Raw genomic sequence first — 18,896 nt, 5'->3', positions numbered from 1 at the left:
GGATTTGGTATGGAAATGTCATGTTCTCTGTGGTATCCTAAAGAAAATGTCAGAACTGATTATGAGATATAACTGTCAACTGTAAGCACGTGAAATCTGAATGGCTTTTCCCATAGACATAATACAGAGAACTCAGTGAGTCCAGTTCTGGTGAAACCAATGTACAGCCATCAGATTTGGAAATTAGGCTCAGCTATATAATGACTCTGATATTTACTTCTTGGAAAACCATCTTTCCAATGATGAACATTATTTTTAAGAGGAAAATTAACGCTGTCCGTGCGCATCGGTCGACAAAAGCATTTATCCTAATAGGGTCAGCAGACGTCCATTACTGATATTCGTTTTGAATGAGTATTCTCAGAATAGAAACAAATTATGGCCTCTGAAAATCCAAGGTAATGCCAGTGCGTCATCGTCAGAAATACCGTCATTACAAAATGAAGGCACAGCTGAGATATGAGCATCTGCTTCTGCAATGTCATCATTCCTCTGTGTTTCAATGGGTGATGGAAAAAAGCATGAATAACCGAAACTGAACATCATTGAGGGTGTTAGTTATGGAAGGAACACAATGTGCAGTGTCTCCTGGGTGACCCCATTAAAATCTGACACAGGTGGTATTCTCTGAGAGTATTAGGATACAAGAAGTGGGAAGCTGGTAATCCAAAATGTATATAAAATGTGATCTGTGAAAATGACCTTGAGGTGCTCTCTTCCTTGTTTATTGATTTGGTTGTGGGGGGTGGGGGGGGGGGGTAATTTTATCTCAAGATTATTTATTATTCTTGTTCTGTTCTTCATTCAGTAGAACCTGCATGTACATAAGAAAGGTACATTTGAAATGATGAGTGTGTAGTGGGTGAATATTTTGTGTGCAAACAGCTCTGCAGCTTTGATTATTTCCATAGTGACAGTCTGTGTGTACCAAGCGCTGCGTGTTAAAAACGAAAGCTATTGATTCATGCAAATGCAAGCAATAGCATTTGAACTGTAATAACAGTATGTGCAATAACTTTCTGGTCTTTGTATGTTCAGTGATGATCTGGGAACATTGCTCATCATCTTGAGTCCAATTGATCTTCTCTCTAACTGTAGCACTCCTGTTATAGTGGAATATCAGGCAACTGAAAGATTTATTTCCTTGTATTTCCTTAAGAGGACAATAAAGGCACACGCGCACGCGCGCGCACACGCAGAGACACACACACACACACTGTGGCCGCTTTAGAGCCCAGGATTCCTGTCCTGTTAATCAAGATGGACTGTCCTTAAATGGGGGAAATAACGTTTGCCTTTGGATGGATTGTCCTTGGGCTGCTTTTTGTTGGCCGTGGCTCATGCGTTTTCTCTCTTCCACGCAGACTCTTCCTGCTTATGGAACCAGTTTGCCTGCTCCAAGAACAAGTGCATCGCCAAGCAGTGGCTGTGCGACGGGGAGGACGACTGCGGTGACGGCGTGGACGAAAGCGAGGAGATTTGCGGTGAGCATTTCCTCTCGCTTTAAAACAAAAATAAAATAAAAAACTTCTGCTTTTCCCCCTTTCTTCAGAGTTCGGCATGCTAAATTGTAGTTTTTTTCAGTAGTCATTGCTCAAACCTCACAGACGGGAGCAATCACCCCTGAAGCTTGTGTCAGCCGCTGCTTTGTCAGAGGAAGACGTTTCATGCGCGGCTCAACAGGCAAGCCGCTAGCGCTCGATTGACCAGTGGGGGTCGCTGATGCGTTATGCAGCACTGGCATCCGGGTTGACGGTACCATCTCCCCTTGGGGACCCCTGAGACAGTTGTGCGTCGTCCTGTGGAGCTGCTGGCCACAGTCAGCGCCAGCACAGTCCGGGTTCGATACCGTCCACGCATTGGAACAGTTCCCTAATAGGTACCAGAGCGTAGGGCTAATCCATGCACTGGAACAGTGCCTTAATAGATACCGGAGCATAGGGCCTATTAACGCATCGGAGCAGTGCCTTAATTGACACCAGAGCATAGGGCCAATCCATGTACTGGAACAGTGCTCTAATAGATACCAGAGCGTAGGGCCCGACAGTGCCTCAATACTGTAGATTCCAGAGCATAGGGCCCATCCACGTATTGAAACAGTGCCTTAACGGAATGATCCACCCAGCAGCTCCAGCTCCACTCTGACTTCTTGAGGGATGTTACCACCCTGTAGCCCTTAAAAAAATAAATAAAAAAATCAGCAGCAATTCTCTGAATGTCTGTGAAATAAATAGATGCATGATGGGGCTGTGTTTATGGCACTCTGCTTCTTCACTGGTGCAATCAAATTGAGGGGTTGTCAGAATTTGTTTGTTTGTTTTTTTCCAACCCGCATTAAAGCTTGATGTCGGACTTGCAGATGAAGACGACAAATTTTTTTCAGAAAAATGCGCCCGAGCATTTCAGAGAGCTGAGAGCTGAGATTCAGTGCCAGTTCCCACGGTGGTTCTGTTTCTCCAGTGAAAAAAAAGTACATATTTGCTGGAGGCTTTTGGCTTAAGTTTGTTTGATTGATACTAATGGTGTAAATGACGCCGTTCCAAGCTGTAATACATCTCAGTCCGTTAGCGCCCGGGAGGGGTTCCGATAGCTGCTCTCGGTTCTATAGTCTTGTCTATCAGGCTTTAGCCCGATCTACCGCATTTGTTAATGGAATCTTTTGTAAAGTTTTAAATGGAAATTTCAGGAGGCAGAAAGAACTGCTTAATTGAAGGGAACGGAGAGGATTTGAATGATCCCGCAAACACCCACACGCAATCTGCGCGCCTCCAATCATGTCATCCTGTCAGTCCAGGAAAGTTATTATCCATCGTGCATTTATAGTACTTTTCCAGCCTTCAAACTGTCTCTTCCATCATCTGTGTTTTCAGGCCTCGCAAAGGGGACAAAGTGAATATGTGCTTCCTATGAAAAGCCCTGTTATTCATGGGAACTTGCATGTTTATGCTCATCCAGTTTAACCGGCCATCCCCTTTAAATTAAAGGGAATGGCAGGAATGCCAATGTGATATCTGTACTTCAACGCCATGTGGAATCTCAATGGTTTTCTCACACGGTGATAAAAAAAAGAACTGAAAGTGGGGAAAAATGTATAGAGATTAATGGTTGTATCTGAGAATCTCTTGTGTTTGTGCCCTGGCCTTATTGAGCTTTGAGGTCAGCAATCAAGAGGACCTTGCCACTGCATTTCAAGAGCGGTTTATCGGTCATCTTGACCGCAGATCAATTTTCAACATCAATCGTGGGTAGTGAAATGCAGGTTCCCAGAGTGCCGCTCTGTTAAAGATGCCTTTTGAATAAAGAGCACTGATGTTGACGGGCTGTAGGAGAAGCTTCCTAAATTTCAATCACAGCAACAGAATTGTTTTTCAAGGCAAGTGTCATAAGATTTTATGAAACGACATCGCGGAAATCTAAATGAAAGCCCTGTCAGTAATTTTCAGTTGCTGAATTGTAGATTTTTTTATATTTCTATTATAGTCCACTCATGTATCACTGTGAATATTGAGGGCAGGGTTAATGTGCTCAACCTTCGAGAACACGGAGGTCGCTAACGCGCTGCTACGATTGCCCCGCCGCTAGGTTCGGTGACCTGCGCCTCGGGGTTGTTCACCTGTCCCGGGTCCTACGCCTGCGTGCCCAAGCGCTGGCTCTGCGACGGGGAGAGGGACTGTCCCGACGGCAGCGATGAGCTCGCCGCGGCCGGCTGCGGTAACGCTCGCCACCCGCTTCATTTTAAATAATCTATTAATGGGCAATTACTGCAGTTCAGCAAACACACTGCATGCAACAAATATGACAAATAATTGTGCTAATTAATGACTTAAAACATGTGAAGGAAGTGTTTTTTTGTTTTGTTTGTTTTTTTTAACGTGCATGAGAGTGCGCGTGTGCATGTGTTATGCGTACGTGTGTGTCTGTGGGTCCTGTGTGTCTATTTTGAAGGTCCTGTGTGTGTGCATGTGTACATACTGTGTGTGTAGGAGTGCGTGCGTGCGTGCGTGCGTGCGTGAGTGTATGTTTGTGTATGTGATGATCTCCATCATGTGGTCCTGTATTAACTCCTTGCTAATGGCCCTGCTTTGTACTTGTTTGGCACTGACCCATTATGGTCCTTTAAAGGTCAAATGTGATCCTGAAAATGGAGACAGTTATCCATCAAACACTGAGTCAGTGTACTTTGTATAGCACAGTAGATGCCCTTTAAGCTAGCATTTTCACTGCTATGCAACTGCTGTACGGCGGGAGTGTTCTTGACACATTGTCTGACCCGCAGCACCCAACAACACATGCGACGAAAATGCTTTCCTGTGTCACAACAAGGCCTGCGTCCCCAAGCGTTTCGTGTGCGACCACGACGACGACTGCGGCGACGGATCCGACGAGTCTCCCGAATGTGGCAAGTGTCCCCGGGCTCACGCCTCACCTCCACCCCACCCCCCCCACCCCCGCTCTGATTATCCTGCCTTTTCTTGCCCTGTGATGTCGGGGACGCAGGTGCTGGAGCGCTAATGAAAGAGATGCGCTGTGACATGTTTGCGTTACGGCGCGTGGCCGCGGCTCCGCGGGAGTTCCGCGGCTTCGCGGGAGTCCTGCGGCTCGGCTGCTGCGAGAGGATCCGCATTTCGGGTTCTCTCCGCGCTGCGCGACTCTTCAGCTTTTCTCCCTTTAGCTCGTGGGCATACATAAAAAAAGGGAAATGGGTTGTCTCGTTCCGCTGGGGAGTACCGATTCTCGGAGCAGTCTGACGCTTCCAGCGCTGTCCCCGGTCGGTGCGGCTGAGCGCTGTCTTTAATTTTATCGAACCTGAAAGTGAAAGACGCCAGTTGCCGGCTTAGCTTTTCTCCGAGCCGTAAATCTCAGCAAACGTACCTCGGCTTACCTCTCATTCAGGCGCCCAGGAAATATATATACGAGAAGCTGTGACTCTTTGCGTTCCCCCGCTCTGCTTTCTCACTTGCTTGTTTAGGTACGGATTTGAGGCGGTCTGTCGAGGCTTTTGTCGCGACTGAAGTTCAGTGTGCGGAGTTCTCGTCTTTCTGAGCAGTTTACAGAGGGAGGACAATTAGGAACTTCACGCCAGCTGTCCTTTTGACAGCTGTTTTTTTCAGAATTCTCTGCATTGTTTCTGAATGAAAATGGCACTTGGAATTGCGTAGCTTTTTGTCCGTTAGTACAGCCAAGTGGTCGTTGAAGCAGCTCAGGTTAAGCGCTTGGATCGGGGGAACACCAGCAGGGGTTCAATATGCAGTACCTGGATACAAGCCCAGTAACATAATCACTCTTCCAAGAAATGTATACTGCTTTGTGCAAGCTGGGTACAAGAACACCACGTTTGACCAGAATCATCGCCAAGTTCCAATTGGAAAGCAGATTTGAATGTAAAAACCAGGGCAAGCGACAAATCATTATTTATACATTTTTGTGGCATAGAATGATAAGGAATACAAAGCATAACACTTATATTTCATCCTAAGGCTGTTGTCGGCTGTGGATATATGATTCAGTTCAATTTTATTTGTATAGAGCTTTTTACAGGGATGCTGTCACAAAGATGCTTTACAGGAACATGAAATAGGAATATCGGGAAAGACAAAATCTGAAACCTCCAAAAAACCATCATGGGATAGAAAACTCCCCAGTATGGGAAGAAAAAGCTTTCAAACGGTGGTGAGAGAAACTCCCCCGTGAGAAGAAATCTCGAGAGGAACCCGGACGTAGTTGGGGAGCCCATCCTCCGCTGGCTGGCTCGGTGTAGAAACTAGTAGTCTTTCTTGTCAGCGGGTTTCGGTTTGTTATATTTTAACCGCGTCTTTTTCTGTTGCAGTGTACCGCTCCTGCGGTCTGACCGAGTTTCGCTGCGCAGACGGGAGGTGTCTGCTCAGTGCGCAGTGGGAGTGCGACGGACACCCCGACTGCCCGGACCGCTCCGACGAGCTTCCGCTCAACCCCAAGTGCTCTGCTGCAGGTGAGATCTTTGTGTCTCCGTGACAACAGCAGCAGTGATGTAAGCAAGTGGAGATATTCTTCTCTGAGAACCTGGTAGAAAGACCTCCTGTACCAGGGGTGTTCGATCTTATCTGAAAAGGGTCAGTCTGGGTGCAGGTTTTTGTTTTAGCCCAGGATTACGACACCTGATTCAACTAATGAACTAATCATGGTCATCGATCCAGGCTTTGATGAGTCGAATCAGTGCTGGCCAAAAAGAAAAACCGCCATCCCCACCCGCCCTTTTCAGACAAGACTCTAGTCCTTCTTGTCTTACAGACAACAGGCTTCGAGAATAGCACAGAGTCAAAGGGAAAAAAAATAGCTTTCTAAACCCTGTGAAATGAGATCAAAAAGGATTTGGCTCAAAAAGAACTCAAACTGTAGCAACTTTAGGGATTATCCAATGGACGAACTAGCCTACATTTGAGAATTACAGCCTCATATTAATAATTAACGAGAAAAAATTGCCTACAGGTGTTGCACTTTCCAGTTGGTTAATTCTTGTAAGGACCAGCTGTGTCCGATTCTCCTCTCAACTCGTGTGCGACAGTGCCGTTGTCTCGCGGTCACGGATGAACCCTGCTGCCCCCAACCCCTCCGCCCCCTTCCTTTCTGTTTGTAGAAAGCTTATGCAACGGCTCGTTCTTCATGTGCGCCAACGGACGCTGCATCCCCCTCGGCAGCCTCTGTGACAAGAAGGACGACTGCGGGGACCGCTCGGACGAGCACAACTGCAACGTGAACGAGTGTTTGAACCGCAGGGTGAGCGGTTGCACTCAAGAGTGCCAGGACCTTCCCGTTGGATATAAGGTTAGAGCCAATGCCTTCCATTCTTTAATATATATATATATATATATATACACACACACACTCACTCAGTGCCTTTTCCTTGACAAAAAATAAATAAAAGAAAAAAATAATCGATCCATCATCTGACTGTTCCCGGGCTGAAAACCTGTGCTATATGTACCAGAATTTGAAGACAGTTATAAGAAAAATATATAAACTATATAAAGCACTGCAGAATCATGATCACAACAGCAGTCACGCTGCAAAAAATGTGATTTAGACCAGTTCTTGTGGAGCTTTCTCAGTGGTGATTCTATGGCCAAGACGCCAGGCTTCAAAAACATTCCATGGGCCAGTTATTTATTGATGTTTAGAGAGGTGACTAGGTGCATTTAACTGACCGTGTAATGCAATGCTGAACAAACGTATCCCCTCCACTGCCTCGCTTATGCGCTTGAAACCATACATACATACAATTTTTTAATGTAGCGTGATTATTTATTTATTAAAATAATAGTTGCTGAATGTGTGGTTTACGAATAATTAGATGTTATTTGAATGTCTACCAAAAGGGCGCATAAAATACATCTAATTATTTCCACTTTCGACACTGAAATGTATACTTTTTTCTGTGTAAACAAACTCTCGAGTGATATTTGGGTGAAAGGCTTCTCAGATTCTGTTTGTTATAATATGGCTTTCTTGGAGCAAGCGTATTCCTGCTTCAGATCTCCATGGGAACCCTACGAGGGCATCAGGATATTGAATGGAAACAAAGGCCCGCCAGCTGGGTGCAGAACGCTTGTGCTTAGCGTCTGTACTTCCTGAGAGAACTCCTACATTTGATATGTGTAATATGCCCTACATTTGATATGTGTAATATGTGTAGTGTGTCAAACGGACTCTTATTATGCCTTTTCCTTCTCTGTTTTAATCTTTCTGGTTTTCGACAGTTCATTTGAGTTAGAACAGTACCGGTGGGTTGTAATTTTTATTTATAAATTTGTCATTTATTGTGATAACTTTGCTTTTGAAGGAGTGTTCCTTTTTTGATGCCGATATTGTATGCATGACTCAAGACTGGCATACAGTGGTGTTCAGAGGAAGGGGAGAAGACAATACGAGAGGGTGGAGAATAATAAGGAGTGGGAACACTAAATCCTGTGACTAAGGCAACAGATGGAATAAAAAGACACCAGCAGGTTGTCGTGCAGCTAGAACATCTTGAGAAAAGAGACACTGAGAGAAAGAGAAAGTGAGAGAGAGAGAGGGGGAGAGAGACAGATTTTACAATTTGACATGAGGGACAAAAATATAGAATACACTACAATTTTTTTTTTTTAATCCATAATTGTACCAATTGCACTATATGGCAGTGAAGTGTGGGGTCTGCTTACAAAACAAGATTTTGCTAATTGGAATAAACACCAAACTGAAACCCGGCATGCAGAGTTCTGTAAAAACAATGTGCAGAGGAAAAGACCAAATAATGCATGCAGGGCAGAATTAGGCCAATATCCACTACTCGTTAATATCCAAAAAAAGAGCCATTAAATTCTGGATACACCTAAAAATCAGCCCCCACCCCACTCATACCATTACGATGCTTTGAAATGCCAAGAGCTGAGCCCAGAGAAGAGCCCTCTCAACCAGCTGGTCCTGAGGCTCAGTTCGCTAACCCCCTCTAACACCATCCAGCCTCAGGACAGCCCCATTCCAACTCAACCAATCAGAATCAACCAAACCATAGCACAACAAAAACAAAATAAATTGCCATGTCATTTGGCCTGAACTGAGACTACACTGTTGCAGACTACCTGACCAGTGAAAAACAAAAAGCTAAGGAAAGCATTGACAAAGTACAGACTCAGCGAGCACTGCCTGGCGATAGAGACAGGCAGGCCTGGCGATAGAGACAGGCAGACCTGGCTGCCCAGGGAGGAGATGCTGTGCTCCCACTGCAACAAAGAGAAGGTAGAGACAGCACTGCATTTCCTCATTAAATGTGAAAACTACAGAAACATTAGATAACATTTCTTCCCCGAACTCACAGAACAAGTCTCAAACTTCCCAAACCTACCTGAATCTCAAAACATTCTAATTCTCCTGGTAGAGGAAAGCTGCTGCCAAAATTTGTTGCTACCTGTCACAGGCTGAGGGACAGCTGTGATGTTCATAAATCATAATTAATTGTCATTTATTTTATTAATTATCTTCATCCAATAATCATTTGTCTGTGTTTACTGTTTTATAATTCATGCACTATAGTTTATTGTAATGTGTTTTACAAAGCATTGGCAACACATACTGAGGGGGGGGGGGGGGGTGTCCAAACAGTAAGACATTATGGCTCTATGACAGGGCCTTGTGGTGCACCAGTGTTGTAGATGGCTTCACTGTCTTGCCTGTTATTGGATTCACATTTATTTATTTGCTTATACATTTTTGAATTCCATTATGTTAAATGGTGGTGTTCTACATAATTTCACTTATCTGAAGCAAGGAGAGGGAGATGCCTAATAATGGCTCATTAACACAACAAAATGATAAATGAATGCGGGCTTGTTTTACTATTATATTTACGTTACTTATATTGATTTTTATTCAGTTCATTTCTCGTTGATATATGAACAAGAATAGATCTACTTTCAGGAATACAATGGCATTTTCTGCTTGGACTCCAGATCTATTTTCTGTTATTCTCTTGTAAGTATAGCTTGCAAGTAGCCCCAAAGAGGAGGTTCATTGAATTCGATATCTAATGGTATAGAGCACTGCCTAGTTCATTTAAAAACAATCATTTTGTTTTCCATTAAATCATTAAAATCAAAATCATTAAAACAATCATTTAATCATCGTATTTGACCATTAAATGTGGCAGTGCCCATTTTCATGGCAAGTATTGTGTTTTTCAGAGTGAGCTTGAAAGCCAATATCTTCTGCTGTATCTTTCAGTTTCACCTTCCTCTTATTTCCACGAGCAGGTCTGCTGCACCGTGAGTTCATCATGAGGACATGTGGAGAGAACTGATTCGTAGCGCATTGATTCATCCCTCGGCTGGGTTGCGTGTTGCAGATGCATTGTGTACAGCCATTGAGGAGTCGAAATTGACGATTCCCCTTTTTGTTTTCCCGTTCACCCAGTGCAAGTGTTGGCCGGGATTTCAGCTGAAGGGCGATGGGAAGACCTGCATGGACATCGACGAGTGCTCCTCCAGCCTGCCCTGCAGCCAGCATTGCATCAACACCTACGGCTCTTTCAAGTGCCTGTGTGCGGATGGCTACGAAGCACCAGCCGGAAATCCCAACGCCTGCAAGTCTCTGTCAGGTATTATTTTAAGGTTTACTTTGTGTACCATCCTGTAGAACGCACCTGGATCTGGGATCTGATTGGCTGAGGTGAATGGGGTTAGGGGGCAAAGGGTGGAGCTGGCATCCTCCTGGAGTCAGTTGTAAAAAAGATTTACCTGTAGAGAAGAGTGACCTATTGAATTGAGTCACGTCAGTTCAATAGGAGAAGAGAAGAGTGACCAGTGAATTGAATCACCTGTAGAAATTAGTCATCTGTAGAAAGGAGTTACCTGTAGAGATGAGTCACCTACATAAATTTGTCACCTGTAGAAATGAGTCATCTGGTGAAAGAAGTCATCTGTATAAATGAGGTCATCGGTATAAGTCTGTCATCTGTAGAAAGCATTCACCTTTAGAAATCGCAAAAATTGTGCAGGTGAGGGGTGTTTAGACATGGCTGACACTTCCAAATCCCCCGTGTGTCATCTGACAGGAATCAGACAATCAAAGTTTAGGAGGTTAGCGGGGGAACAGAAGCAGAGGGCTGTGGGATGTGGGAGGAATGGGTTTGGGAGATGTATGACAGTTTATGCCAGGGTTAGCTGGCATGTATTCAAGAACATTGTTCACCGCCTTGAGTTGTGCTAATCTGAGAGCTCATTTAACTGTTGTGTGTGCTGCCTCTGTGATTCACTGCTTGTGGCTTATGTATCAGTGTTATTTTTATTCAGGGATCTGCAGGGAGGTGCATGCACTTTGCAAACATCATTCTGTTCACTTCTTTTCCAGCGGAAGAGCCCTTCCTTATACTCGCTGACCATCACGAAATACGCAAAATAAGTGTGGATGGGTCCAATTATACCCTTTTGAAACAGGTAAAAAAATGTATTCATTCAGGAATTTTGTAACTGTTTATATTGGTGGCTGCCTTATTCTGTGATTTCTTTAAGGAAAAAACTCCTGGTGAATAAATAACTCGAAAGGAAATAAGATATTATCAGGTCCCTCTCTGAATGGGAAGCACCAGGAAAAGTTGTGGCAATGCATTAATGTCTTTTTTAATTTGGGCTCAAAAGAATTTAAGCAATTAGACATCTTCCCTTTGCTTTCATGATAATAAGCCTATTTTCTCCTTGAGAATTTGATCTTATTTTTTTCTGTTTGAAATGCCCAATGTCATGTCTTCAACAGCGTCATTTTTTGATTCACTTGCTCTGATTCATAAAAAGGGAGAATAATCATTTATTGAGCATCCATCACAATGCGATATGTCAGAGATTATTTTTGCTGTGGACATACCATCATTACTTTTATTGAAGCAACACATTGAAATCAATTGTATTGACTGCTTAAAGTGTAATTATTGCCTCATCACTTTATATCTAATCAAAAAGCAACATTAAGAAATTTGTGCGATTGTTGGGGATTAACTGAATACTTTATTTCACCCTTAGTTGAGGTAAGTATACTTAGGATCCAACTGGCCACAGGAGTGGAGATAGAGGCACAGACAGCTTTTAAAGTTCACTGAAAAATACATGGGATATTTAATGTCATACAGATTTAATTTCCCTTAATGGCCCACATTATGCACATTGATTTAAATGTTCTGGTTGGAGCAATTAAATCATTCAGTACCATGGAGTCCTCAGAAAATATCCCACTGAGCATGCTCAGTAGTACATGTTATATGACTATACAGACCGTGTATTGCCCTGCTGAGGTCTATTCACTTTTGAAGCCCAAAACAAACACCCTTCATTGCACAAGATTATCAATTGGCAAAATCATTAATGTTTCAATGGATTTGTTTGATGACCCAAATAACAGTATTTTTTATAATAATTCACTATCAATTACGTAATAAATTAATTAGTTACCACCTAGCAAGGGGATGTGACACACTTGTGACATATTTTCCCATTCAAGTCTTATAAATATGCTTTTCCCACTGCAGAACATGAGGCATCTAATATTTGGATGACTCATTCCATTAATATGTGACTTCACTGATATTTCAAAGCTTGTGTAGAGAGGTTTGGTCAAGTTTATTCAGAACAAATGAAGTTCAGCAACCATTCAGAATCCTGTGCGTCTGTAGAGCCCACCTTAGTGAAATAATGTAGAAAATGGCTTGTAGAAATGATATATATTTTATTGTATATATATAATGAATATGTGAATAGGCTAATTGAAAACAATAATTAGAAAAATATGAGGAGTAATATACAATTCTTCATCAGAGGAAATTATGACTTAATAAATATAGAAGATAACAGTACTACCATTCAACTGTGATTAGTTTGTGATATGGGCTAGTGAGACCCTACTCTGTATTATGTGGTTAGTTGGTTTAATCAGTCTCATTTTAACAAGGTAAAACAACAGGGTCAGGGAACTTGCCATTCCAGACCAACACATGCATAGCAAAACAAAACACAGCATGCAGCATTAACATGACCCAATCAGGTCATACAAGTTTTACGCTGTCCTATTGTTTGATGTCAGAAATGCATTTCAATACTTAACGGCAATAATAGGGGAGGCCAGACCTTAATTCCGTTAGGTGATGCGTCAGCTGTGTCCAAGGTTACGGCAGGTGCGTGGACTCCTGTGAAACTTTGAAGTCGGTGTCACAACGGGGTTCCAGTCAAGATGACTTTGAATGTGCACAGATCTCTGCTTGGGTCCGGCCACGAGAGAGGAAAGGTCTGTACTTGTTCCTAAAAACAGCTGTCAATGGGAAATAAACCAGCTTGGTTTATTTTGCAAACCATAGCAGGCCAGCTCTGATCAGACGCGATGCGAGTTGGGGCGCACAGCAAAGTCTATCAAGTTCTTAATTTTTTTCGGTGAGTTTTATGCTCACAAAGTCACTGACATGATGGAACCCCACGTGCATTCCCTGGAACCACACTGGTCGATGATTTTGGGCACCCGGACATTTGATTGACTCATTGTATTGGAGCTGAACATGTTTTACCGCTTTAATGTTTAAAGTGCATTAAATCGGACTTTCCATTTTCTTATCAAAGGGGGGGGGGGGGGGGGGGGGAGTTCCTACCCCAAACCGGTGCCTAATCAATCAAGCAGCAAGTTTATTGCAGGGTCACAAGAGAAAGGGGACAGGCACTTAATTATGGCTTGGTTGACCAGAGATGGCAATTGTGAACGTGGCTCAGAGGAGGGTCAGTCCTGTAGTCAGGAAGCCAGAGGGCACAAACGCTCTGTATAGTTAGTGTTATTCTTGGAAAGAGGTGTTTCAAGCCAGAATTAGTACATTGTTTGAATATTTGTTTGTCAGAAATTATTGTTTGTCTCAATTGCATCTGATTCATCAAAATCACGGAATGCACACCTTGCGAACAAATTTGGTCATACTGCCATTTGCTAAATAAGGCCCTTGAACTCTAACAAACCAGATATCATGTGGGTGGGATTTCATCTCAAAAAGGTGACTCTGAACAGCGTGTTTCTGTCTGAGTGAGAGGTCTTATGATTGGTTGGCTGTCACAGTGAAGCACACTCAACACACTCTGTTGACTTCACCCAGAATTTTAATAATGCATCCTGATAATGTGCTATAAAGTCCTGCGGTTCGGATTGCGGGTGATTTGTGTGAGCTTGGCTGATTTTCGATTGTGTGGCTCTTTGGACCCTTTTAAATGGGAAGGTGATCCTAATCGCCATATCTCAAGGTGGAAAAGACACTTAATGGTTTCCCCCTCCCATTCAATGTCTTCATTTGATTAAATGGTCACTAGCATGATATTGAGCCAATTCTCCTTAATATGAAGAAGTCACAGAAAGCTGAAATTTCAAGCCATTCCATAGTGGGATTTCCACATGCCCCATTACAAAAACGCATTCTCTTTATGGCCGTCCTTGGGCATTGTCAGCGATCATTCATGTTTATTGCCTTATGGATTAATGAACGCTCAGTGGAAGTACCCTCTTGTGTCTGCAGCTGGTTTGCTCCCTCTAGAGTCTGCCCTGCTCTGCATTGACCCCGGGCAAAGAGATGATACTTGCACATGTTTGAAGTAGATGGTAATGTAATCAGCGACAAATTGCAAAACGGTCTCATATTCTTGACCTAAACGGCATTTCTATAAATAGAGCATTGATATTATGCAATCAATCTGCCTAAGTTCAGCGCATTGGACGGATGCTCAAATTCTCCAGCAATTCATCTTCTGAAGGCTTCAGCTAGCTTTAATCTGATGAGGAACCATTTGATTTGTTCCTCCAGGTTTAATGCTGCATTGTGACTCTAAACAAAGACATTTGCCTCACCACTGATTTGCCAGAGCTATGGAGTCTGGCATGGGTTCAAGATCTTTATCCTCCTTCTGAAGCTTGGGAAGTCCCAAAGGATCTTTTTAGCATCTGTCTAAAGTGTTTTGCTAATGAAGACGTCAGGCCCAGTTTCACCTGTCATTTTTCCTGGTACTGTAGCCAAACACCCACAGTGAACTAGAGAGACGAGGCGCTCTTGTCTTCATCGACAACGGGTTCTGATTGACAGGGATGTGTTCTGATCATCGCAGCTATGTACACAGGCAGAAATATTGCTTTGATATCAGTCTGTTCTCTTTCCTATTTCTTTCTTTTGCGTTTCATGTAGCAGTTGAGTCCCATCCAGTGGAGACCACAAAATATTGCGATTTTCTTTTACAAAGAGAAGACTGAACTTCTTTCAGCTCAAGGCATGAATTTGAAATCCTGCCATTTAATAATAACAAAAACTCACTCAGAAGCAAAATGTGGCCTTTTGTGTAAAACAATAAAAATGCTTCCTTTGTGTCAAATAATATTGAGGTTTCTTCTTGTTGTGTATTCTCATAAAGGCAATGAGAACCAAATGAAATAAATTTCACAAGTTATTTTATTTAGCAATGTAGCCACAAAATACACTTTATTTGTGTATAGCTGGATTGGGGAACTGAGCGGCACAGCTTTCCCTGGCTGGCGACCATGCCTGGACTACTTTTGGAACCATTGGGAATTAATACTTTCCTCAGGAGCCAATCACTGGCTGTGTAATAAAACAGCCCTAAACAGTTATAAGTTGAACATATTGTAAATCCACCACCAGAAAATCTGTATTTTCCTGTTAACTATACAATGGTGTCGAATAATGTTGAAGTTTCCTCTTACAGTACAAAGTGCTCTTGCTGTTGTGTTTAAATGTTTTGTCTGTATTTCTGATGTTTGACAGAAATGTCTTGTGTATTGCCTAAAGGGTATCTTTAGCCCCTTGTATTTTAAATTGCAGGTGTTTATTTATTTTAAGGCGAAAATAAACTGTTCTCAAAATAGTCCATGGTCTATTCTACTGGACTCACCATGCACACACCAAGGCAACAATCCTTTAAGACTGGCTTTTGAAAGGCTTGACCAAATAAACTGTCTCTTCCAGCTTTTTTCTTCTTGTTTTATCAAGCATCCCTACAACCCATTTAAGTAATCCACAAATATCCTTATTCTCGATGGGAATTTGAAGAGGTTTAGGCCAAAGTGTATTCCATCTAACAGTGTCTTTCTCCTCCACCCTTCTCCCCCCTCCTCTCCCACAGGGCCTCAGCAATATCGTTGCCATAGACTTTGACTACAGGAAGGAGTTTATCTATTGGATTGACTCAAGCAGACCCAGTGGACGCAGGATAAACAGAATGCGACTGAATGGGAGTGACCTGAAGGTAGGGCAGGGACTCAGTAGGACCGCCCGAGGATATGCCTGCGCATAATGGTCTTATATTGAGGTCTCAGCAGCAAGGACGCCATTAATCCTCCCTGTGCACCCACGTCCCTCTCGCTCTGCTCAGATTACACTCTGGGTGAGTGGTAGGTTTGCACAGCTATTCCTAGCCTCTGTGTAAACACCCACTACTCGGAACAGACTGCAAGTGAGGCTGAGGTCCACATTATTTTATTTCAGCTGGTTTGCAGTTCTATTGCAGCAGAGATTTAATTTCCTTAATGAGGGCTATATTATGTTGCATTTCATTGCATCGCATCATGATGTAATATACAATGCAATAGGCATTTGGGTGTTGCTCTTGAGACCCTTTAAATGTTGTGCAGTCACATGCTTTTTAATATAAATATTAATATTATTGTCGTTGTTGTTGTTATATCTTGCCACCCTGTCTATCTTGGATGTTGTATACTAAAAAAAGTATATAATAATATGGTTTGCTTTGTGTAGTACCTGTCAAGGAGTTTAAGAGTTTTACAGTAACAGTTAGCTAACTCACTTCAGCCATCAACTAGACACAGCCTTCACCTAGTAGGTGCACACTGTCTGCTCAGCACAAACGGCCGCTCTTAAGTATAAGGGCATCTGTATGCACGCAACCAGGTCTCTGACACTGTGCAGTTGCAGTGTTGAAACTGCTGTTTGGAGGCCAAGGACAGAACCGCACTGAGGCGTGTCTTTGGCCAATCACAGTAACGCAATCAATGATTGACGGATGGGCAGGTGTGCCTGTACTTCACCTGCCAAGGAACCCAACTCATTATGTGTAATGGGAGGGAATAATGGTGCTTTAAGCTCCATCTGAGCAAGGGTCCCTGGTGGATTTTCACACTGTGCTGTGCTAGTCAAAAAGGAAAAAGAAAAAAAAATCCCTTTAAAATGAATTTTTTTTTGTACATAGTATTTTTCTTTTTTTTTTTTTTTTTTTTTTTTAATATTTGAAGAGCAGCGTAAGTATTTTTAAAGCTGTGTTGATGGCAGTAGATCTGCAGCAGACTCACATTAGGCTGGGGATGAGGAGAGAAGGGGGTGGAAGTAATTTCTCTAAGCTTTCAGCTTCTCAATATGGCTGCGTCAAGTGAACTGGTTGCAGTGTAAATGTCAGTGGAAGTGGGAGGCGAACAATAATTTAACAGGTAATTGTCCTGAACCTGTTTTTCTACTGTTTTCTATAATTGGTTAAGAAGCTTTTACCCATTCACTTGAACGATCACCACGATTAGCAGCTCTCTCTATATGCATTTGCAGCTACAGCATCAAACATTAAATATGTTTCATTACAATTACAATTTTATATTGTATTGCCCTGTTATTATCACAAAGGGATAAGTGTTCGCCTGTTATTTTATTTATTTATTTATGTATAAATTTTTATAAAGGAGCTGGTATCTGAGAGGCGCAGATACAGTTGCTAGGAAAAGTTTGTGAACCCTTTGGAATTACCTGGATTTCTGCATTAATTACTCTAAGGACCTGTTTAGCAGCAATAACCTCAACCAAATGCTTCTTATAGATGCCGATCCGACTTGCATGATGGCTAGGAGGAATTTTAAATCATTCCTCTTTGAAAAACTGCTTTAGTTAATTTCAGATTTATTTCATGAGCAGCCCTCTTCAGGTCATGCTACATCTGAATTGTGTTAAGGTCTGGACTGGTCTGGTCTGACTTAGCCATTCCAAAACATTAATTTTCTTCTGTTAAAACCACTCTGTCGATTTACTCATGGGTTTTGGGTTATTGTCATGTGGCATCACCCAACTTTTATTAACCTTCAGGTGATGGACTGCTACCCTGACCTTCTTCTGTAAAATATCTTGATGCAATTTTGAATTATTTGTTCCCTCAGTGATTGCTGTTCAGGCCCTGAGGCAGCAAAGCAGCCCCAAACAATGATGCTCAACTTTTGTTTGATCCATCCATAGAACATTGCTCCAGAAGCGTTGGGGAACATTTAGATGGTCTTTTACAAACTTGAAACGTGCAGCAGTGTTTTTTGGAGAGCAGTGGTTTCCCATGAACAAAGACTTTATCAAGTTCAAGTGATTTTTACCCTAGGTTTCTTTTTTGCACACTGCACCTCTTGCTGTGATCTTTGCAGGATGCCCACTCCTAGAGATGGTAGCAACATTTGTAGACAGCTTGTCTTATTGTGAAGTGATGAACACCCAGGCCTTTAGAAATACTTTTGTAGCCTTTGACAGCTTTATACATCTCTACAGTTCTTCATCTAACATCCTCTAAAAATTGTTTTGATCAGGGCGTGGTTCACATGAACAGATGTTTCTTGAGAATAACAGACTGTCAGTAACCAGACTGTGTGGGCAGTGCACCTCCAACCCACACCTCCAATCTTATCTCATTGATTGGAACACCTGACTCAAATTAGCTTTTGTCATTAGTTACTAGCCTAGGGGTTCACATACTTATTCCAAACTAGGCTGTGAATGTTTAAATGATGCACTCAGTATTGACAAGAAGTACAATTATCTGTTTGTTATTAGCTTAAGTAGATTGTGTTTGTATATTATTGTGAATGCCACAACCGCATTTAATGAGAAATCCAAGTAATTTTTTCTTGCAACTGTAGGTTGAGGTGTTGCTTATTTATGGTTAAAATATGAATGTGTGTCCGATCAGAGTTGTCCTGTCTGGAGCACGGTCATATTACGATAGCCAAAATTCCTGACATAATATTGACAATAAACTTAGCACTAACAAATGTGAATGAACAAGCCCTTTGGGTTTAAAGGTGAAATATAAGATAAATGGTAAAACACCTTAATACAATTAAAAACGAATGACCGCAACCACCATCAGTGGCTCTTTTATCACCGCATTAACACTGAAATAATTTGTTAAACATTGCTAGTGAACTATATCTACACACATCTGTAGCCATTTGACATGAAGTCAGATTCAATAACTGTTTTCCACAAACATCCTACCTTTTCGGACCGTACCTCAGAAAGAAATAACACGTTCTTCTCACCCCTTATTTCACAGGTCTTTAGGCATGGACCTTGATGGTGGCACTTGATTTTCAATGATCAATTGATGTCGAAG

The 18,896-nt window shown here is 42.4% G+C and overlaps 1 protein-coding gene across 4 annotated transcripts in view; it reads left to right on the top strand.

The window, feature by feature from the left end:
- The window catches only part of LOC118223692 (low-density lipoprotein receptor-related protein 1B-like), a 400,652-nt gene that overhangs the window by 302,954 nt on the left and 78,802 nt on the right, over positions 1–18,896 (top strand). For all 4 annotated transcript variants that reach the window (XR_004764484.1, XM_035410580.1, XM_035410579.1 and 1 more), the window contains 8 exons: positions 1,365–1,484; positions 3,583–3,711; positions 4,277–4,399; positions 5,828–5,968; positions 6,614–6,801; positions 9,925–10,108; positions 10,861–10,946; positions 15,651–15,773. Coding sequence is in view for 3 of the 4 variants with exons in the window: in XM_035410580.1 (XP_035266471.1) it covers positions 1,365–1,484; positions 3,583–3,711; positions 4,277–4,399; positions 5,828–5,968; positions 6,614–6,801; positions 9,925–10,108; positions 10,861–10,946; positions 15,651–15,773 (1,094 nt within the window). In the remaining variant the exon portion in view is untranslated. The remainder of the gene's footprint in view (positions 1–1,364; positions 1,485–3,582; positions 3,712–4,276; positions 4,400–5,827; positions 5,969–6,613; positions 6,802–9,924; positions 10,109–10,860; positions 10,947–15,650; positions 15,774–18,896) is intronic.

The sequence above is a fragment of the Anguilla anguilla genome, chromosome 3, assembly GCF_013347855.1.
Source record: "Anguilla anguilla isolate fAngAng1 chromosome 3, fAngAng1.pri, whole genome shotgun sequence".
NCBI lineage: Eukaryota > Metazoa > Chordata > Actinopteri > Anguilliformes > Anguillidae > Anguilla > Anguilla anguilla.
The sequence above is the reverse complement of the archived record's forward strand: the minus strand, read 5'-3'. Positions and strand labels throughout refer to the sequence as shown.